At 38.3% G+C, this 24,371-nt stretch overlaps 2 protein-coding genes across 2 annotated transcripts in view; both read left to right on the top strand.

Moving 5' to 3' along the window:
- LOC140141182 (uncharacterized) overlaps window positions 1-24,371 on the top strand; it is a 574,562-nt gene that overhangs the window by 446,096 nt on the left and 104,095 nt on the right. The gene's annotated exons all lie outside the window — the stretch shown is intronic.
- Window positions 1,297-21,876, top strand: LOC140141610 (uncharacterized). The gene is made up of 3 exons (XM_072163522.1): window positions 1,297-1,310; window positions 18,988-20,023; window positions 21,001-21,876. Exons 1-3 carry the CDS (start codon window positions 1,297-1,299, stop codon window positions 21,427-21,429), a joined length of 1,479 nt encoding a protein of 492 aa, XP_072019623.1. The 3' UTR covers window positions 21,430-21,876.

Genomic DNA, 24,371 nt, shown 5'->3' with positions numbered 1-24,371 from the left:
AAATTTGTCTCATAGCCCTGCTTTTATGAACACAAATGAATTTTTTGTAACAGAAAATATATTACACAGGTTTATATACACACATTGCTGGGTTATTACAAGAGTCAATAAACATTCAATTAACTATAGATAATGGAATTAGTTTTGTGCAATGTAGTTAATATTGAACTTTTTCTGAAGTAAATGGCCTGCTGCATAATTTTCTATACAGATGATAGGCTTAATCACAAAGTAAATATTCAGTATACTGACCATGACCTGCCTAGTTTTGATTAACCAATCAGTTATGTGTCAGCATGTGATGGCTATAAGCAAACATGTTTATAAAAAAGGCTTACAAATTTCCTACACTGAATAGTCTCTTTGCCAAATTTAAGAGCTAAATAGTCCTTGTCATGTGGGGCAGGATTAGATAAAGGCATACAAACTAGGGTATGAGATATTATGAATTATTTCCTAGCCTCTTAACCACAGGGTTGGTGGGCTACAATAGCTATTCAAGACACAGGATATGTAAGGGATAAACTGTGCATATGAGATGAGGGGGCAAGTGGCATTATTTCACTGCCGTGAAAAAAGAGTACATGTAGTTAAAAGGGTCCCACACTGCTCCTTGTCCATGGGCCCGTGCACATCAACATCGCCTGGTAAATAATTACATTGTACAGCAGGGAAACTAAATCAATATCCGGGATCGATACACTTGTATTTGCTTTGCACGATTTGATATTCAGACGATAAATCTTTGGATACAGGGGTATAGAAAATGATGAATATCTCCCGGAATTTTTGCTTCCTAAAGAAGCCAATTGAATATCTGTGTTGAGAGAACATATGATAGTCATTAGCTTGTGTATTGACAAACAACCGTGCATTTTGAAATCAAAAACTGACAAAAATTCAGATTTTATTTGCAGAACAGAAAAAAATGACAGATGCCCTCATTCGTAAACAATCGGGGTAACGAAACATATCATGTTACAAGCACAATGTGGACCACTGGTGGAGGCAGTCTAATGCAGATGACGTACCAGGCTCACTGAGATCTACAGAGGTCAGTCACCGTACTATTGTCAATATAGCCTTAGTCGGATGTCCCTCGGCCCATTATGCGTCTCAAAACTATTAAACAGGTTGGAACAAAATGTGCATGTGGCTATTGAAGAACAATACTTAGTGGATTCGATCTACCATCATGGCGATTTCTGCCATGAAGATATCGGGGCGATGTGTGCCCTGAGGCTGTTGCACACAGTACACCACTGTCTGTACATGTTTAGGCATATTTAAATAAATATGTCTAAACAAAGGTGTGTTTAGACTGTAGCCTACTTTCGAATGTAACTTACATGCAAGCCAGCAATTAAATTATGTTACAAACGAGAGTGTGACCACATGGGACTTACATGTAAGCCAACCCCAAAATAAGTGTGACCTTCACTGGTAAATTATGCCATGATTATGCATAATCACAATAGGATTGGATCATCAAGGTCATGCTTACATGCAAGTTATACATGCAAGTCTTGTTCACACTGGCCTTACATTCGAATGTAGCTCACTACATGCAAGATATCTTACCTGTAAAATCGTCAAAAGTAACTTGCATGTATTTTGACGGGCACTACTTGCAAATTTACATTCAAATGTACTTACAAGTGACGTTACAGGCGATCGTCTATAGCCTTTACATGTAGTAAGTTGTGGGATAAGGCTGCATGAAGTGCCCCTTTACAGACACTTGTGCAGTGTGCTTGTCATGATATATGGACATTCATGCCCTGAATGTGTGGGGGTGAGTGTGCAGGAGGTACATTGTGGGGGTACTTTTAAGTATGAGTATTAAGTATTGTGGGCGTATTTCAACATTGTGAGGGTACCCCCACAATGAAGACATCTGCAAATGGCATTTTAGGGCCAATTAGCACAGCAACTTTCAAAACAATATACAACTCTCAATTTTATGATTCTTAAATTGTAGTCTTTAAATTTGTTTCATATTTTGGCTTCATTCGTTTATTTTGCAAGATTTGTTTGAGTTGTATTTATACTATCATGCTAGGCCTTACTACTATTTTGTGCAATCAGTTTCCATATTGAATTATTTGTATTTGACATTAAATGAATCATTTAGTTTGTATTTGGTGCAATCGATTGTTTTGAATAATATTATAATTATTATTGTTTTATAGCTATGCTGGTTCATAGGTTGATTTTTGTAGTGTTTTATCTTTTAAGTAGTTTTAATGTTTAATATTTGATCCTTTATTCTATATGCTTTGCCTATGTATGTAATATTAATAGTATTTTAAACATGTTGTAAAGTCACATTGTAATTTGATTTATTTTGTAAGCATTGTATTTATCAAAATTCGCAATATTATCGTGTATTTGAATGTATGTAGTATTTTTAAAAACCTTAATAATTATGTTATGTAAATGTTGTATTGATCCCTGGGCCTCAAGGAAGAACAGATCATGAGTAATTGTGTTTTCAACTGATTGAGTGTCCCAGGTTAAAGAAGAAATAAAACAAACAAAGGGGTAGGTCTTAAAATATCCCACCAGAGTGACACACTGTACATGCCACCATATAGGGAGTATCAACACACAGTTTCATACCCCCACAATGTATGTTCATACCTATTTATACCCCCATGTCATGTTCCCGGGTCATGTTGTACTAAAAAACATACAACATACACGAACCCGATGGGGCACAGTGACATCGCCCCGATATCTTCATAGTAGAAATAGCCATGGTAGGTTGAATCCACAGCCGGCCACCTATGACCATTTTATTCGGACCTTATGAGATGCATATTATTAGCGAAGTGACTTGACTAAGGCTACTGTATAGACGGGGTAATTGATTTCTCGCTCTGTGAGCAAGCTTGTATACGACATTGCGGTCAATGGTTATACTCTCTCCACTTGAGTGAGTGCCGCTATAGTCTGCTGCGCGCTGTAGTCCATATAGGACCAACGCAATATAAAATTGAGAGTTTTGGTCAAATTTTGACTTCAAAGCGCACGGCCAATTTTCAAAGCGCACGCTAACGACTATAATATCTGTTCAACACGTATTTTCAAGTGTGTGAGACCACATCTGGTTTCTTGAGAAAAATTCATTTACGGGAGATATTCATCATTTTGTAACCCAGTATCCGAAGATTTTCGTCTGATATCAAAATCGTGCATAGCAATTCACGTGTATGGATCCTGTGTATTCATTTTAATGTCTCTGCTGCACCAAATAATTATTAGGCAGGCGATGTCGGTGTGTGGGGTACCCTCACAATGTAGCTCTTGCGGGTAGGGGTGTGTGTGTGTATGTTTGCTGGTGTTGAAACGTATATGAACACAGTGTGTGTACGGTATAGTATACACATATTTACTGCTCATGAGGGATCTGGCGGAATCTATTGGTCCCCTCGGTGAACTGGAGACCGTGAGCCTACTATTTTCCGAGACCGCCAGGTCGAGGGAAAATAGTAGGCTCACGGTCTCCAGTTCACCGAGGGGACCAATAGATTCCACCAGAGCCCAATTTAGAGCAGTAAATATTTGTTTTATATCCTTCATTAATATATTCTTTGTTCATTAATTGGTTAAAATATTAGAAAGGCCTTTATCATAGACATAGGCCTACGCATGAATGTAGGCTAAGCCCTAGCATAGTCAAGGCTAGGCTAGGCTTGCCGTGCTTTGTTTTGATTGATACATGTAGGCCCATGCACAAAGCACGCACACAATTGAGTGGCTATAAAGCTTACCGTTGTAATGTTGTATTATAGACCTTTACAATACCGCCGTGAAACGAGTAATCATGTTCTCTGTTATTTCGCCGTCAATATTAAGATATTGTTCCTGATGTAACTCAGATTATGTCATGAAACTGTCGTGTTTTAGCTGCACTTCTGTGCTGCTGCTTGTGTGCTTCGCAAGACAACATGACTTGCTACACATTAATACCCCTGAACCGGTAGCGATATCCCGCGTATGTGGCGAGTTGCACCGACCACTATGAACTGCTTGACGCTGCTATGAGGTCATACTGCTACCAGAGGGAGTATAGCAAAAAATATATCCCGGGGAAATAGTACTTTGAGTCGGCTTTTTGACTGCTTTGCATAAAATAGAAAAACTATTTTTGGTCACATGATACTCGTTTAACCAATTAATGAACGAGAATATATTAATGAAGGATATAATGTTAAACCACTTTCATATGTTTTGACATTTAAACCGTAACCATAACCACTCTGGTATAAGCCCACCCCCCTAGATGGCAGATTTCACTACAAAATGGGGGTGGGCTTATACCTGGGGAGGGGCTAGTACTTGAATTTAGAAATAAGAAAAATCATCCCCGGGAATCATCCTCATTTGTATGCCCAATGTACCAGTAATTTCTATCATCTATGTCAATTTCTTAACATTCTAAGTGTGGAATGTTAATTATCAGCTGATGTTTTTTTTTATTTGTTCTTAAATGTGAGAGAAAAGCATTGATTTGATTTAAGAACTTTGGCCAAAATTTAGTACTGGGCTTATAGCCGAGTGCACCCTTGTTCCCAGAATGTTTTGAAAAATAGGGGGTTGGCTTATACCTGAAGGTGGGCTTATACCCGGGTGGTTACGGTATTTAGATAAATATACTTTACCTTTTCTTGTAGGTAAACTTGTTGTAATCAGACCACAAAGTCACAAGGTGTGTGGTGCTTCAATCATGCAATACAATTTGCCCTATTTAGCTGTACAGCACTATTCTATAAATAGCTTCCTGGATTTTCCAGAAGTTATGACCCCAGTGGCGCTGCAATAATACTGCCAATGCCAGATATTGTTCATCATGTTCATGCTGCATTATTTTTCACAAAATACAAATGATGTGCATGAATATTTAAATTACGATCATAAGAACAAAGATACTCTACCCATGTTGATAATATACAAAATGAATTTATGGAAATACATAATTCTGGTGATAATACATTTTCCCCATTTTTCAAGCAAGCAACTTAATGCGGACAAATATTATTCATTATACAAACAAAAAAAGAGTAATTTAAGTTTATAGTTTTTAGTCATATCTATAGGTCCAGAGGTCCTTGATCTGTGCATGAACATCTATGTTGATTCAGTGTCAATATTGTTATCAGATCTTTGTAGTTTTATTATTTCAAAGTAAAAAATTAATAAATATATTTTGAGAGTAATATAAATTGTTTGTAATAATCAACATAAAGTCAATTAAGGTAGCCTACAGCAGCTTTAAATTCCTTCTGTCAGGTTGCTTCTAACACAAAACAAAAGATGTTAATGCTAAATACTAGGCCTAAATAAGGGTTGTAACTTGTTCGCCCTTTTAAGGTTTAAAAAGAGGGTCGGTCAGTTGATTCTTTTTTAGACATGTCAGACTGCTCACCCTATTGGGGGATGCATCATATATGAAGGCTAAGCTAAAGTAGCGTTGTCACTTATTTGGTTTATTTATAGGTAAAAATCATCTCACAAATACCGGGTGACAGTCCCCCAAAAAGGTTACATGTAGATTTTTGAAAATAAGTTAATGTTAACAAATTTAAATGTCTTTTTCATGACATATTAATGTATATACCCTTTACTAGTACCCCTGTGAATGTCAAGTTCACAACGTGCATATTTAGCTCGCATTCCTGAGCAAGCTGTTTATCATGTTTATGTGACCTACCGGTAATGCAACACCACGAGGTTCGCTGCTAGCACACGGCACACAGTGCATATGGCGGGTCATTTGAGCAGGTCCAGCCATAGCATGGCAGGCACAGTATATTATTTTGTTGAACAGATAATTAAACTTGTTCAGTTTTACTTTGAGAGTTCGGTCAGAAAATGGACAATATTCTTAGGGGCCGTCCATAATTTTCGCCATTTTCACTTACGTACAAATGGCGATTTGTTTCAGCAATAAAAAAATGAAAGTGATAAATTATGGTATTTTCCAATATATTCATATAAAATTGACCTAAAATTGTTCAATTTGTTTTAACAATTTCTATAACATGACATGCAAACAATAATTTTCTCTTTAATTTTAGTCGAATATGCACAGTGGTCCTATTTTACATTATGCTTAATTTATTTCATGCCAAAATACATTAAAAAAGGATTTTCTATCTGGGCTATATGGCAGCAAAGGCTCAAGTGTGGATTGTCACTGTTGCGACTAAAGACATGAAGCCCATAGTTTAATTGCAAGAGCATACATTAAACATGCCAAAGGGATATCCCCCTGGTTGCACAGATATGATGTGACCCCCGAGGTTCTTAGTAGAAACGAGAGTATTGGGGTGTTCAGCAGATTTTGGGGTGCATTAGTCATTTAGTTTAGATTCGGGCTGCATTTTGAGCTTTATTTTAATTTATTGATGGCTCTCGTTTTCATGAAAATATGGTTCAAAAAGAAGTTTTTATTTTCTTCAGCATTTCTCAACTTATCTGTAAAAACATTAATCCAGAACCAACTGTCCTCCTGGAACACTAATCCTAACCCTAAACCTAATCAAACCTTTAACCTAAACTCTTACCCCAACCCCAACCCAAAATCTCAATTTTGCTATTAGTAGTACTCATCGAAATCCCTCGCCATTTTTTTTGTACGTAACTCGAGGGAGGGAGGGGGGTAAAAAGTTACGTACGCTTTGTACGTAAGTGAAAATGGCGAAAATTATGGACGACCCCTTACAGTATATATTAACACAGCAGCGATTTCAACTAAACAAAACCCAAACAAAGCCTAACAGCAAATTGTTATTAATTTTATTATGTTGATGGCAGGAGATGCAGCGTGCAGAAATGCCTTCACCAAAAAGTGTTCCTCTCTAATGACCATCTTTATTTTTGCTAAGAAGAGTCAAGAAGCGCTATAAGATATTTGCAATATTTAATTGTCAATGTGGTTCTTTAGGGTGCACACCAGTAAATAGCCCCCATTGACTTTCTGTACAAACAGGGTCCAGGAAAACGTCATTTTCTTGACTCCAGAGCGACTCAGTTCTTCAAAACTTACCCTTTCTGCAAGTCGAAGGTCAGATGAAGTCATCTATATTGTAGAAATTTATAAGGAGTCCAGCATTTTTTTCCAGAAAAATGCCGATTAGGTCACCCTATAAGCCCATAAAGCTTACACCACTTCACAAATAGCTTGGTGTTTCTGAGATGTAACACATTTTGAAAGTTTAGCCAAATCGTTATAAAAAGTCGGATCCTGCTCATTTTTCACAGACAATCTATTTCCCAGACCTAAATGAGGATTAAATATGAATCAGGGCCTAATAGTTGGTATTGCACATTTCCTCGTTTGAAACACTGATTTTTTTTCTCCCAGGGTGTAGGAGACTTGTATTTACTGGTGTGCATTCTTTAGTGCAAAAAGTTTTTCAACCATGAAAAAAAGAGAGATATAAAAATAATTAGAAAAAATAGAGCACAAAGATGTGCTTGTGTTTAACTTTCGTTGTGCGATATTTTGATGATAAGTCACTCTCTTGTGCTCATAAGTTAAGTTGCTTTAAAGATATGGAATTGAAACTTAGCAGACAATTACAAGAAGGATGATAAATAATACATGAAAAAATGACAGTGTTTTGTTGTACCATCGCAAAATGTGGTTCATTTTCTACATGTAACCTTTTTATGGGACACCTAGCTTGTACCATTTTTATAACAAAAAAAAAAAACTTGCAGTCAATAAGGACAAGACTTAATTCCTACTCTCTAAATGTAAAAGAGTGAAAAACCACTCAAAAATAGTGATTTTTAGGCCTCCACCGCGAGGTATACTGTTTTTGCAATGTCCGTGCTTCCGTCCTTTCGTCTTTCCGTCCTTCTGTCTTTCCGTCATCTCGGGCATGGATGGGCGGATTAACTTAGCGGATTTTCAAGGATAGGTGGGTCATGGTCAGAAACTCAAGGTCATATACTGAGGTCAAAGGTCATTTGAGGTCAAACAAGGTAAACTTGTAAATTTGGTCTCATATGAACAGTTCAAGTCCTATAGCAACCATTATTATATCATAGCTGCACTTTGGGAACCCTCATATCGAGGGCTTAGAGCAAGAACTAGCTATGTCCACAATTACATGTTACTCATTTCGGCAACAAATGGGACGGTTAATTCTGCCCTCTATAATATAATGTAAGTGACTTTGGGGTTATGTACATGGTCATTCGCATCTAACTAACCATGCTAACTGTTAAAAGTGACCATGCATATACCCCAAAGTCACTTGCATTTATTATGGAGGGCAGAATAAACCATCCATTTGTTGCCGAAATGAGTAACATGTAATTGTGGATATAGCTAGTTCTTGCTCTAAGCCCTCGATATATTGGTGGTGATTAAAGGTCATATATATATACTGAGGTCAAAGGTCATTTGAGGTCAATGTGTAAAATACCATTATTTTGAGACTTTTGGTTAAAATTTGGTCTCATATGAATAGTTTAAATCCTAATGCAACCAATCTTGGGTCATAGCTGCACTATGGAAACCCTCATTATTTATTTATCTGGGGATCTTTTTTATACTTTGTTGCATTTTCCTTATTTACCTCTTATTTACCTCTTTTCTTGGAGACTAGGGGTCGCTGCTCCGTTTGGTACCGATCTATTCGGCGGGAGCACGTGTGGCCGAGTGGATAAGGCGCCCGACTCATAAGAAATAGGTTCATAGGGCCTGCACTTTGGCTCGTTTTTTGCAGGTTTACGTGGTCCAATAATCACAAGATGACTGACATGTGGTAACAAAGGAAGCAGTCACTGCAATTTGATTATGTCCCATATGATTGGCCATTCAAGACACCCCTGTGAATATACTATAGCGGCCTTTTCAAAATATAATACCTGTTTGCTTGACTGCATTGACAATACCGGGAACAATACACACAGTATATGCATTGGACAAACTTTTTACAATAAGCATGATAAGTGATAATGTGACCTCCAGATTTATACATCGTTCGTCTCGCACACTGACAACATTTGATTGAATGGACTGTAGGCTACTGCGCGTGATTACGGTGAAGGACACCGGTTCAAATCCTTTGTTTGGAGCCAATCGATAAAAGCATGCAGGGCCTCTATACCCATGTACAGTTTATCCTACATAACCTATGTCTTGAATACGCTGGCAAAGTTATGTAATAATCGGATTAATACTATATAGCAGTAGGTAAAAACAAGTTTTGAATAATCCGCGCTATAAAGTCCCATTCAGTGATCCCAGCGAAAGTGAAAAAAAAATCAAATTGTTACGTTTATAAATTTTTTTAATGAAAAACAAATGGCAAAAAAAACAACAACAGGAAAACGACAGTATTGGACGAAGTTGAAGCCCCATTCAAATACATGTAGCTAATTTATATACTGTCAGTACCGGTATATAAATTACAGACTCACGTAAATGCATTATTTTTTGTCTTAGAGCGTGTTTATAGTGAGCCAGATTATCCGGTATTTAGCGTATAAGTACATCTTATACGGTATTGGTCGCCACTATAAACAGACCAATAGCGCTATTTGCCGCACATATTATACGGAACTGATATCCTTCGATATCGATGGATATTGCAGTATATTTATTCCGTATCGGCCACTATAAACAGACAGGGATTAACGATACCGTTATTCAAGGAAGTGGAGCAGGGTTATATAACTCTCCGAGCTCAAATTTGTCACTGTAATAACATATCACCTATAAAATATGGTACGGTACTGTGGCAAAAATGTTAAAAAATAGGCCGGTATCGTTTCGACGGCAAACTGTTTAAAATTGGCACCATATCGTGTCTCCCACATTGCATTGCGGTGACCTCGAACACGCTGAGTTCAACCACCTCGGATTCAGAATAGCGCTATTGGTTGCCACTATAAACAGCCGAGATAACGGATAAGTCACATTCCATCCTAATCCCATATGCGTATAAGGATACCGTATAAATACCGTACACCACTATAAACACGCTCTTAGACACACGGCTTTCGGCTGAACCACTGCACTAGCAAGCTATGTTAGCACATCTATGACAATGACGAAAGGTACAAAATCAGCCATAGGCCTTTAGATAGCAGAAGACACCAAAGTGGTGTTTTATGACCTTTGACATTCTTTTGTGGCGAGTGACATGGTCTTTCAATTCACGCCGAGTGTCCTTGACAGGTTGACTATGCTTCAGTGGTCATGAAAGAATTCAAAAGATAACCTCTGCCCCAATAATCCCAAGCAATTGTCTGAAACTGCTCCTCGGATCATAAGAACTCAGTCCTCAAATGATAGTCATAATAATGTCCAAAATATAAAAATTACTGACTATCATTGAAGACTGAGTTCCGCAGTCTAGTAGACAAAATCTGAAATTTGACGATTTTTCGCCTTTATTAAAAAAATCAAAAATCACTGAATGGGCCTTTAGTTCCCTCCTCTCCTTACCCTGGCAATATAAATCAAAGAAAAAAAAAAAAAAAAATAAATAAAACAAGAAAAGAAAATAATAATAAAAAGACAAAGAAAATTAACCAAATTAAGGGATCTGGAATGAGCGTTTTGAGCGTTCGATAGTATTTTTGTGGGACATGAGAGCACATCAGACATATCGAATTGCATTCTGAATACTGAAGAATGTCTTTCTGATATCAAATAAATTTCATTGTTTGAAATTCACGATATAATACAAATTTTATGACAAATTATTAAAATTTGATATTTTTCACATTTTTGATATATAACAGTCCTCAAGTAAATATCATAAATCTAATGTTATATTCTTAAACAGTCCTTGGCATACCATACATGTATAATAGGCCTATGTATAGTAAATTTGTCTGATTAATCTGTTTTGTGCTGTTTAAGCAAATAGTTAAACATAATTTCCATAAAATGTAAGCTTTTACTGTCAGATATGTCCCCTTTTAATTTTGAGCAGAACAAGTGAGGTATAAGCAAAGAAAATTGGAATTTACTACTACTAGCGCCAATGAATGTTATACGATTGTAAAACGGTACGATCCTCTGGGGGTGGGGGTGTGTGTGTGTCCTGCACGCGTATTTTTTTTCCTGCAACTATAACGGGACGCAATACGATACCGGTATGTTATAAGAATCAAACTTACAAGAAAGATGGCTCTTGTCAAATCCTACAATTCTGTCAGAGAAATATGCATATTTGCATTAAATTTTTAATTAATTGACATAATTGATTAATTAATAAATATTTTATTTAATGATTTACCATAATTCCAAATATGTCAAACAATATGTCAAATTAAAGCTAATGAAATGCTTTATAAATTGGTCAGAGCGCATTTTGCAGAATGCATTTAGTACTTTAGTTACATGATTTTTGCTATACACGCATAGGAGCTGTACTTTTAAAATCCGGGCCTAATCAATAATAATAGTCTTTCACTCCATTGTCAAAGTACTGTGCTCCCTGTAGCATTATGGAGTGACCAGGTCCTAGAGTGTGATGGTTTTGTAGCAGATGACAGTGCTCATTCAAGCCTGTCAAGGTCAGTTAGTAGCCACTTGCTGAATGGATGGCCATTATCAACTATCAAAGAGATGCCTTGTGCAGCTGCCAATCACAGTAGAGGTTTGATAACATTTTGTTAAAAACTCAAATGTGATATAAGGACAATGCTGTGCATGTTGGTACTTAATTGTTTGGATTCTTACGTTGAAATTCCCTTGTATTAGTATTTTTATGTGTAGTGTATAGAGGTCATAAATTATATAGCTTTTAAATTTTGGGCATTTTTGCTCTGTTGCACTGTACCATTATGGAATTTGAGTAAATCAATTACCGACACAAGCAGGTATACAGTGTATTATTTTATTTTTATTTTGTGTCTCAGGAGCACAGCTCACTTGGTAAGGCATCAGAATTTGGTACACTAGCGCTTCGAACTTTAAATCGGAAGGTGGTGAGTTCGAGCCTCATCACGGTCACATTAATTTTATAAACCAAATATTGTTTGAACTTTTCATATTTGTTTTTCTTTTATTGTTTCTTTTCTTTGTCTTTTTTTTTCTTGTTTTCTTTATTTTTTTCTTTATTTTTCTTTGATTCATATTGCCAGTGTAAGGAGAGGAGGGAACTAACGGCCCATTCATTGATTTTTTTTTTCATCCGGAGGATCGTAAAAATCATCAAAATTCAGATTTTGTACAAGACTGCAGAACTCAGTCTTCAATGATATAGTCAGTAATAATCTTTTGGTCATTATATGACTATCATCATTTGACGACTGAGTTCTTATGATACATCATCCGAAGAGCAGTTTCAGACAATTGCTTGGGATTGTTGGGGCAGAGGTTATCTTTTGAATTCTTTCATGACCACTGAAGCAGAGTTAAACCTGTCAAGGACACTCGGCGTGAATTGAACTGACCATGTCACTCGCCACAAAAGAATGTCAAAGGTCATAAAACATCAACTTGGTGTCTTCTGCTAGTGGTTCAGCCCTAAGCCGTGTAGGCCTATTTAAGACAAAAATAATGCATTTACGTGAATCTGTAATTTATATACTGACAGTATATATAAATTAGCTACATGTATTTGAATGGGGCTTCAACTTCGTCAATACTGCCGTTTTCTTGGGTTTTGTGCCAATTGTTTTCATTAAATTTTTTATAAAAGTAACAATTTGATTTTTTTTTCACTTTCGCTGGGATCACTGAATGGGGCTTTGGAACGCGATATATTCAAAACTTGTATTCACCTACTGTTATAGCATTAATCCGATTATTACACAACCTCGCCAGCATATTCAAGACATCCAATGCAAATAATCACCTAGATTATGACGTATCATACCGTAAATATGGCGGAGTACTCAATTCATTCAACAAAAGCATGATTACAAGCTATTGCAATCTACCGCGACAGCTCGTCTCACACACATAACAAATGCACTATACGATCAAATAGGTTGACGACTACGTTTGATTGAATGCACTGCATTGCGCCATGATTACGGTGAAGGACACCGGTTCAATTCCTTTGTATGGAGCCAATCAATAATTTCACGCACATCCTCTATTATTGCCCAATTATTGCCCGGGATGATTGCACACTGTAAAAGAGCTATTGTTATGTTTGATGAAATCGTGTTTAACTACCGTATTTGCTTAAGAACGGCACAATACAGATAAAGCAGGCAGATTTACTACATGTGGTACATGTATATATACATATAGGGAATGTGTGTGAGTCGAGTATTACCTAATTATAATAGGGGCGTATCCAAAATGAATTCACGCCCTTTCAAATGTCGAGCCAAAGTGCAGGCCCTATGGTGAGTTCGAGCCCCGCTCGTGCCAACGTGTTGTGTCCTTGGGCAAGGCACTTTATCCTCATTGCCTACTGGGGGATCTGAGGTCAAATTAGTAAAAACTGTTATATGGGTACAGTCACCATCAGCCAGGTAATCGCAACACCCAAGTCATCCAGGGGTCATCTGAGGTCAAATTCAGTCTGCCCTTGAGGCTTGAAACTTTGTATCAACTTTTGAGTGCCATGTTCGTCGCTCCCTTTGGTGGAGGCATCACGGTCGACGCTCAGTGTGCGTCGAAAACTGCAACATCTGAGAACCGCCGTCCATCTAGTCACAAATATCACTTATTTGGGTTTAATTTAGTAGAGCTTCAGTCTTAAAATGGTATTTATGTTTGTTTTGTTTTTTGTTTGTTTCTTTTTTTCCTTCATGTTCCTGATAATCTCTGCTATATAAGTGCCTACGCTTGGAGGGGGCACAGAATCGATTAAATGCTGAAATGGCTGATTCGATGGCTGATTTTGAGAGATTCGCAGCGAGTGATTTTTAGTGTCTTAATGGCAAGTGAAAAATTGCTCACTAGCAGGGCCGTCGCTAGACCATTTTCTCAGGGGCCCTGAGGGGGGTGTCGAGAAATAAATTTTGCTGGTATATAGATTGCCACCCCTGCATTTTGAGGGCCCTATATCTTTTAAAGTAAAAGAGGTACAAGTTTTCTGATGCCAGATTTGAATTCTACACAAATAAGTACCCCAGGATACATACTTTTCAAAGTTGTAAAGGGTTCCCTTTATACATTTATGGACCTCCACACGTTGTCTTTCGCGTTGCGACGCATTTTTTACACTGACCCCCCTAGATTTTAAATTGATGCCCCGGGAAACGAACTGGTGTATGGAGCTCAAATTTTCGGGATTTTACTTTCTCATCAATATCTACCACCACACAGAAAAAAGAAAAAAATTGAAGAGGTGCTGCGGTGCACATCCCTGGAGTTGACATGGAATGGGTCAGGTTCTCTACTCCGAATATGAAAAAAGTATCTCTATTCCGAATACCAAATCCGCTTTACAATGTGTCATGTGTTTTTTGTTTTTTATCTTGAGTTCTTCTAATTACTTGTAAAGGTAGTGAACAGTTTGAGGTTTGTAACTGTGGAGTCTGCAATGTTTTGCACATGAAAAACAATAGAAAACTAGCTACTTTGCATACAATTTGCATATAAGGTAGTCACCTCGCCGTCATTATGCATGCATTGCCAATCAGTCAAACTGAAAATTCAACATAATTTTACCATTATGTAGGCCTACATCCAGTGTTGCCGACATAAGGGGGTAACCAGGTGCGTTACCATAGGGCCCGTGGTCCTAGGGGCCGTAAAAAGTGGAGAAAACATACCTTACTATGGGGCAGTAAAAGCAAAGAAAAGGGACCTGAGGGGCCCGTAAAAGGTAAAGAAAAGATACCTTGTAATAAGGCATATTTTCTTTGCTTTAGGGCCTACGGGCCAACAAAGGTCTCTTTTCTTGTCCATTAGGCCTAGGATATCTCTTCTTTGCTTTTTACGGGCCCTCCGTGGCGAGGTCTCTTTTTTTATGGGTCCATTAAGGTATCCTTCCTTTGCTTATTAAACTGTTTTACATACTCACTAAGCCCTTTTCTTTCCTTTACAGGCCTCATTTCGGAATAAAGAACCAGTTTTAGATTTTGGAATGGAGAATTCTTTTTTAATATTCGGAATAGAGAACCTTTTTTCATATTCGGAGTAGAGAACACGGTGACTTATTTCGGAATAAAGAACCTTCTTTTGTTTTCGGAATAGAGAACCCTTTTTCATATTCGGAATAGAGAACCTTTTCTGTTTTCGGAATAGAGAACCTTCGTAATAAAGAACCTTCTTAATTTTCGGAATAGTGAACCTTTGGAATTGCGAACCTTCGAATAGCAAACCTTCGGAATAGCGAAGTTCGCCCATAAATCATGCTTTTGACTCGTGGATTAAATGGATAAAATTGCAACCAATGTGATATTATATAGAACTAGGCGGTTACCCGTATTTTGCGGTTCTCGGCTGTCATAGTTATTGGCTTTTGCAGATCTCAAACCTGGGCTTCCTTGGCCAAAGTTACACCCACCGCCAAGTTTGAGCTCCATGAGCAATTTGAAATCTTTGTTTTTGACCTATGACCTCTCAACCGTAGGTCTGACAAAAAGGTCACAATGGAACTTTTGTTTGTTAGTCCAATTTCCACCTACCCACCAAGTATGAGCTCCATAGGCAACTTGAAATTTTGACCTTTTTGACATTTGACCTCTTAACCGTAGGTCTGATGAAAAGGTCACTGGAAACTTTTGTTTGTTAGTACGTCCAAGGTCCACCCACCCACCAAGTTTGAGCTCAATGGGATCATTTTGAAATTGTTACCTTTCTTGACCTATGACCTCTTAACCGTAGGTATGACGAAAAGGTCAATGTGGAAACTTTTGCTTGTTAGTCCTAGGTCCACCCACCCACCAAGTTTGAGCTCCTATATATAGGAGCAATTTGAAATTGTTACCTTTCTTGACCTATGACCTCTTAACCATATGTGTGATGAAAAGGTCACCGTGGAAACTTTTGTTTGTTAGTCCAAGGTCCACCCACCCACCAAGTTTGAGCTCCATAGGAGCAATTTGAATTTGTTACCTTTCTTGACCTATGACCTCTTAACCGTAGGTATGATGAAAAGGTCACCGTGAGAACTTTTGTTTGTTAGTCCAAGGTCCACCCACCCACAACGTTTGAGCTCCATAGGGGCAATTTGAAATTGTTACCTTTCTTGACCTATGACCTCTTAACCATAGGTCAGACAAAAAGGTCATCGTGGAAACTTTTATCTGTTATTCCAAGTTCCATCCACCCACCAAGTTTGAGCTTCATAGGGGCAGTTTGAAATTTTTACCTTTCTTGCCTTGGCTTTGACCTCTTAACTGTTGGTCTGACGAAAAGGTCACTGTGTAAACTTTTGTTTGATAGTCCAAGGTCAACACCATGGCATGGCTAGATTTGCCATTTAAAGTATTTGAAATTAGACTTCAATTGAACTTGGCCGCGTCCAGTAGTGCCATAGCCAGTGCCCCCCCCGCTCGTTATGGCCGTCGGTAGATGTAAGGCCGTCGGTAGACGGGAGGCGTTTGATAAAAAAAAATTGGGTTAACAATAGACTATTACCCAGGGTGACAGAAAAAAGGGGAGAATTTAATGAAAAATTGTTAATTTGTTTTTTGTTTTTTTTGCTCTTCACTTTTTCAAACCAAAAAAAAAAAAAAATAGGGTCAACAAATCACAACTTCCGTCGGCAAACTATATTTCCGTCGGTACATTTACAAGTTGTGCCCCTCAGTTCCAAAATCCTGGCTACGCCACTGACCCTGTCCTTGACCTTAAAAAATATAAACTTGTTCTTCCTCATACCAAGCTGCACCCACCCACCAAGTTTGAGCCCCGTATGACCTATGGTGGCCTCACATTAGCAGTCACAGACAGACAAACAGACAACTCTGCAGAGAATAGCATATTATTATAAAGATAAATTTCCCAAGCTTCAGCTTTCATTTGAGAATAAATTGAAGTTCATATCACATGTACATCAAGAAGTTAATTTGGTCAGAAACCCACATACAGGTGTCCACATGGGGATGATAGTCCCGGGGGCACTCAACACAAATGACCATACGGGTATGCTCCCCGAAAGACCCCCTTTTGGGTTTCGCAGCTCGAAAGACCCCTATGTTTGACCAAAATAAAGTCCGAAAGACCCTTGATTTTGATAATTTCAGCTCTAAAAGACCCAAAATTGCTCATTCCTCATATTTCTTGTTGTTTTTTCAGGCGATTTTCAACCAAAAAGCCAAGAAAGACCCTTGATTTTGACTTATTCGCAGCTCCAAAAGACCCCATTTTTCTTGTTCACAGCCCGGTTCGCAGCTCGAAGACCCCTTTTACCGTGCACGCCGTCAGCTCCCAAAGACCCACCACCTCAAAATTCGGGAGCATACCCACCAAAATTTTTGATGTGCCCCCCGGGATGATAGTATGGATCATCCCCCTATCAATATATTGGGGATTTATCCCCATCATATCACCCCTGGGATCTACGCCTATGCCCATGGCTAATCTACATTGGCGCTGATGATTTGTACCATGCCCTCACTGATGAAGGGCGCGGAACATATTCTGTCGATCTTGCAAAATCATTAGTTCTGTGTCCCTATCACCTCAACGCGCCTGACCATGCAACATCATTGTAGGCCACATAATGTGTTTTTATCCCTTCTCTCCCCCTCCCTCTCTCCCTCCCCCTCTCTCTCTCTCTCTTCCTCTTCTCTCTACCTTTCTTTCTTTCTTTGTTCCCTTTTTTCAGGGATTGCCAGAGAGGGTGTTGCACCACCCTACACCCCCCATGGCGACGGCCCTGCTCTCTAGAAATAGAGTTTGAGCGAGCAGTGGCGAGTAAGAGAGAGGTGCGCGTATGTAGCGGGTCGTATGCCTAGACCTAAAGTACAATACTTGCATGCACTTTGCAGTACGCGCAACTGAAGACAAAAAGTTGTGAACAAGTTTTGTTCAGTTTAGAATAAGGAGAGTTTTTATGACATTAACTTAAATTTTGCACAGTAAAATAGTTCATTCATAGTTATTAAAATAATATTTAACTGACTAAGACATATTCCGGCAATAAATCAGGGGTCCTCTCTCTATTGTAATTTTACCATTCGCTATTCCGAATGTAATTAAAGGTTCGCTATTCCGAAAAAGAAACGAAAAGGTCAATGTGGAAACTTTTGCTTGTTAGTCCTAGGTCCACCCACCCACCAAGTTTGAGCTCCTATATAATTATAGGAGCAATTTGAAATTGTTACCTTTCTTGACCTATGACCTCTTAACCATATGTATGATGAAAAGGTCACCGTGGAAACTTTTGTTTGTTAGTCCAAGGTCCACCCACCCACCAAGTTTGAGCTCCATAGGCGCAATTTGAATTTGTTACCTTTCTTGACCTATGACCTCTTAACCGTGAGGTATGATGAAAAGGTCACCGTGAGAACTTTTGTTTGTTAGTCCAAGGTCCACCCACCCACAACGTTTGAGCTCCATAGGGGCAATTTGAAATTGTTACCTTTCTTGACCTATGACCTCTTAACCATAGGTCAGACAAAAAGGTCATCGTGGAAACTTTTATCTGTTATTCCAAGTTGTGCCCCCTCAGTTCCAAAATCCTGGCTACGCCACTGACCCTGTCCTTGACCTTTGACCTTAAAAAATATAAACTTGTTCTTCCTCATACCAAGCTGCACCCACCCACCAAGTTTGAGCCCCGTATGACCTATGGTGGCCTCACATTAGCAGTCACAGACAGACAAACAGACAACTCTGCAGAGAATAGCATATTATTATTTAAAGATAAATTTCCCAAGCTTCAGCTTTCATTTGAGAATAAATTGAAGTTCATATCACATGTACATCAAGAAGTTATACCATTTTTATTTAATTTTTTGACCCTGTATGTGCATGTTAATTTATTCATTATCATGTAATCATGTTTTTCTTACATTGTTAGTAAAAATGGATACAAACAACACAAATCTGAGCATGTAACACCCCTTCACCTGCTTCGTATTTTCCAGATACAAGTTGCAGGCTGACAAGAATGTGTCGCACAATGAAAATGGAACGCAAGTGGTGGAAGACGACTTTTGCGAGGTGTGCCGTCAGATGAAAATCAAGCAAGAAATGGAAGATACAGATGGCATCACTGTGAAGCAAGAACAGATTTCCATCAAACATGAACCTGGAATGAGCGGCAATGCCTTCCATGAGGTACCTGCAACATCTCAGGCATCGCCTTCAAGGGATGAAATGCTACAAAGCAACTCTGAATATTTTCAGCAGATATTTGAATCATTGACCAGGGAAAGAAAGTCCTATAAGCATGAACTAGAGAGAATGAAAGAGGAGCAAGCTAAACAGACTCAAGGACTATCCGTAAACCATTTGACCAAAATTCAAGGACTATCCCTAAACCATTTGACCAAAATGTTAGAAGATTGTCAGCAGGAGAATAGAGATTTGCAGACCCAATTAGATAAGGCCACTTCAGAAAGAAACAGAAGCCTAGCTCAACTGAAAGATGTCTTGGAGGAACGCGATATGTTGCGAGAAAGCAAAGCGGATCTTGTGAGACGCGTGAATAAGTTTACGAAAATCTTTCGAGAGAAATTGGATGTACAGTCTAGAGAGATTCAGGATGATTTCAATAAAAAGCTGAGAAAAGCTTGTGATCGAGCGGCGAGCGCGGAGGTAAAAGCCGACAATCTGAAGGAGGAGAATAAAGCTTTGGTAGATGAAGTCGCTAAATTGAAAGGACTCATGAGTCATGAAGAAGATAAGCATAGCAAACACTGGGAAGAAAAGACAAATGCTTGGAAAGCTCAACTCACAGAGACGCTCTGTGCGAAAGAGGAACTTGTCGAGAAAGCGAAGAAGTCGGAGATGGATTTAGCACAGGTTGAAGGGAAATACCAGGAGTTGATGAAGAAGCAAGAAGTTATGGAGAAGGAGCTAAAGGATGTGAAAGAGAAAGAATTGAAAGCTACAAAGGTGTTGGCAGAGGTGAAACAACAACATACTAGTCAATTGGAAGATTGTAGGCAGGAGTTACAGGTGGGTGTGGTTACTGGCATTGTTTAAAGCATATTGAAATGCATTGAACTGTATTCTACCTAATTGAGGTCCTAATTTGAGTCATATGAAGGGTGACTTTATTGGGTTATTTCAGTTGAAATCCACACACTACCCCTGTGAAGATTTTAGAAATATCTTCCATAATCATTTTGAAACCTGGTTAATCCCCCTGTATTATAGCTTGACCTATATATCTTTCTCATTGGAAGTGAGTATATCAAATGGAAGTTCAATTGTCTATTCTATTCGAAACTCATACTCCCTCTGTGGAAGACTTTAGCTTAATCTTCCACAGGGGTAGTGCGGATTCAGCTTAAGTCAATTGTGAGTGAACATTTTCTTTGCGATGGGCTGATCTGAGGATTTGTGCACCAAAATGATTAGCCTCAGTTCGAGGCGTTAGGGCGCTAGGATAGGTTGTTTTTTTTACTTCTTGATTTATTTATTTATTTTTATTTTTATTTATTTTTATTTTTTTTGCTTCTCGATTAATTTTTATTCTGATCTCTGTAACTGTTGTCCACCATAGACCCTAGAAATTGTGTCCACCTACCTCTGCTCTATAAAGTATATCCAATCGCCAGTGGTCCTGCTTATCATGATTTAAACAGGCAGGGATGTGACTACAATAAATAGAGAAAATTGCTGATCCCAATTTTCATCACTTAACTGCTCTCAACTACAAGAAGTTCTCAATCTATTACAGGCTCTGTTAGTGATCTCCAGAAAGATCACGTAGCAGGACCACTGGCGATTGGGTATACTTTATAGAGCAGAGTTAGGTGGACAACACTTACAGCGATCGGAATAAAAATAAATCGAGAAGCAAAAAAAAGAAATAAATAAAAGAAAGAAAAAAATCTAGAAGCAAAAAAAAAAACCTATCCTAGCGCCCTAACGCCTCAAACCGAGGCTACAAAATTATTTGTTTTTGTTTTTTAAATATTTCCCACCAGGTGATGGTAAAAGAAATCAAAAACAATTATGAAGAAAAGCAGAAAGAGAACATCAGGAAACTTGCTGCAGCTCAACAGGAAGCCATCAATGCACAGAAACAACAACACAAAGTAAAAATTGCCATGGCTCAGAATGAAGCCAGTGACATGCAAAAGAAGTGGGAAGACTCAGAGAAGAAGGCCAACAACCTAACTCAAGCACTTCAGTCACTCAAACAACAACTCAATCAAGAACGAAATCAAGCGCAAAATCAAGGACACGGTCATATGTTGGAGAGTCTGCGTGTTAAAGTGTATAATTTACTCAAAACTCTGCTTGCTCAAAACATTTTAGATAATTATGTTAACGATCCAAGAAGCGCTCAGGTGGATAATATTCTGGAGAGAGTTCTGGACGATAATGGTCCAGAGTGCATTGATTTGGAATGAAGTATAAGCATTGTTAACCCCATGAGAACTACCTGCCGATCTTGCCTCTGATTGGTCAATTCAAGATATCTTCACTTAAATCACCAATCAGAATGGAGCTTTGCAAATGATTAACCCTAATTTTTTGTGTGGTGAAAGTATTCTAACAATGTTGCTGATTGGGCCAATTGATAATGAAAACTTCTTTTTGGCCAATTGGCAGGTAGTTCTCATGGGGTTGGTGCAGCAAGTTGCTATTGTGATGCTAATGCATTTCAGTCCTGTCTGTAGAAAGTTGCCTTTTAAGTCTACAGTCAGCTGGTTGCAATTTGTACTGTGTTATGAACATCGAGTATGCTTTAGACTAAAATGTCCATTATAAAAAGCCTATTCCACTGGTGTAGTTCTAGTTTTGTATTTTGTACTTTTATATTCTGAAGAATAATATAAACATCTCAAAAAAAGTAACTAACCCCCTTTAAATAATGACCATTATTAAAAAAGCGGGTGATTGTATTACAAATCTGTAAAATGCGTTGGAAGCAGAATTTATTTCTGCACATTTTGACACCTCATTTGTAGCAATTGACTAAATATTGACGTCACAGCGTACATTTAAATCAATGTATCCCAAGATTTGAAAGTTGTAGTAAATTGTATTGATTTTGTATTCAGTGTAATGAAAGGAAACCTGTGTAATGATATCTGAGTGTTTTTGTATTGTAAAAATTTGTATGCAAGTGCAACTTTCAAATCTGGACCTCACTACATTAAATTTTATTGTTTTCTGGGCTATCGTATCAAATGAGGTGTCAAAATGCGCAGAAATAAATTCTGCTTCCAACGCATTTGACAGATTTGTAATACAATAGCCCCTTTTTGAATAATGGCCATTATTTAAGGGGGGGTTAGTTACTTTTTTTGAGATGTTTATATTATTCTTCAGAATATAGAAGTACAAAATACAAAACTAGAACTACACCAGTGGAATAGGCTTTTTATAATGGACATTTTAGTCTAAAGCATACTCGATGTTCATACAACTGTACACACTTGCAGCACAACCGCAAAAAAACATTGACATCACTGCCAAACTTGAGGTGGACGAAAGAATAAGTCTGTGTGTGAAAAATGCACTTTCTGGAAGTTGCCAAGAGGTTCAAACACTGTGAAAGTGTACATTTGTGTGTTCTAAGCAGCTATTGGACTCTTCCATTTAAAATCCACACTACCCCTGTGGAAGATTTTGGAAATATCTTCCACAGGGGGGGTATGATTTTCAATGAAATAAGCACATTAGGCAATTCCATTTGGCTTTCATACACCCTCTGAGAAAGATTCATCCTGAATGGAATCTTCCACAGAGGGAGAGTGAATTTCAAATGAAGCTGTCTAATTATGTTCATTCCATTTGAAATTCATACTACCCCTGTGGAATATATAAATCTTCCACAGCGGGAGTGTAGGTTTTAAATGAAATAGCCCATTACGAAAATATATTCCTTTTGTGTACACTATAGAGGCCTTCAGGCCCGTACGCAGGATTTTTTTAGGGGGGGTGCTGATTTTGAAAAAGTGGACTTTTTTTTTCTAAGGGGGGCAATTTTGTGAAAAGTGGACTTTCTTCCCCAAATTTGGACCTTTTTTGACCAAAAAAGCGTAAAAAAACTGATTTTTTTGCTCGCTTCGCTCGCAAATTCTGACATTTTGGGACTTTTGATATACTTTTGCAAATTTGGGGAGGTGCGGTCGCACCCCCCGCACCCCCCCTGCGTACGGGCCTGGAGGCCTTGCATATGACGTATCATCACGTAAATATGGCGGACTACTCAAATGCATGCAACAAAAGCATGATTGCAATTTACCGTGACAGTTCGTCTCACACACATAACCCTGCACTACGATCAAATAGGTTGATGACAACATTTGATTGAATGGACTACACTCCGCCATAACTATGGTGAAGGATACCGGTTCAAATCCTTTGTTTGGAGCCAATCGATAAATTGATGCAGGGCCTCTATAGGTCACTGACAGGAAGCTTGAAATCACAAATTAAAAAACCAAAGGAAACTTTCCAAGGGGAACATTCAAAATTGTCAAAGTGGAAAAGTTAATCATGTTAATCGCACTAAAATTCATGCAGTATCATGCATATCATTGATTTTGCTGCTGTTCATCCACATTTTCCAAGAACGTCTTATTATATTTCTTTGCAGTCTTGCGACATTTAAAGGGGCATTTTGTGATCCACAGCCTCATCCTCCCCCCACTTAAAAAAAAAATATTGATTTTTTTTATACCACTGGAAACCTGGCTACATCATGTGTATGTACAATAAAATCCTTGCAGATTAATTAGTTAATCAAAAATATCGTCAAATTTGTATATCGTCCTGGTGTATTAGAACGAAATTACAACACATGTCTATGGAGCAGTGTAATAGACATAATCGTGCATAACTCGCAAATGCAAAATTGGTATCAATTGAAAAAAATTTTGTGGATGTCTACTGAAAAATGTCATAAAAAGAGGATGCTAGGATCGCGAAATATGTGGACCAGTGTAACATTAATAACCCTAACCCGCCAGGGGCTTTTTGGAGACGGAAGGGAAAGAAGAAAGGAATAAAGAGAGAAAACAAAGAAAGAAGTTGTTTGCTCGGGTGGGATTCGAACCGAGACCCTTAGCATGCCAACCACTGGCTCGGCGACACTTTGCCACGGGTCTTGGGCTTCGCTGGCCAGCGAAACCGTGCCTATTATAGGGCAATTGCGTCATCACACCACGTGGGATGCACGCACAAACAGCGCATATATCAAGTAGTATTTTGTAGTACTCAGGCGTGTTAGGGTTAAGATCTTCAAACTGAAAAACATGTATTAGGCCTATAATCAATTGTGTAATTGAGTTTGGGCCCATAAAAAATCTCAGGAGAAAGTATACCTTGAATCTAGGCTTGC

The sequence above is a fragment of the Amphiura filiformis genome, chromosome 19 (genome assembly GCF_039555335.1).
Source record: "Amphiura filiformis chromosome 19, Afil_fr2py, whole genome shotgun sequence".
In the NCBI taxonomy this organism is placed as follows: Eukaryota; Metazoa; Echinodermata; class Ophiuroidea; order Amphilepidida; family Amphiuridae; genus Amphiura; species Amphiura filiformis.
Note: the sequence above shows the minus strand (reverse complement) of the source record. Positions and strands in the feature narration are given on the sequence as shown.

Bases quoted from the DNA above. Each gene is read 5' to 3' on its own strand.
- LOC140141610 (XM_072163522.1), top strand. The intron at 20,024-21,000 runs GTGGGTGTGGTT...ATTTCCCACCAG, and splicing joins ATTGTAGGCAGGAGTTACAG to GTGATGGTAAAAGAAATCAA.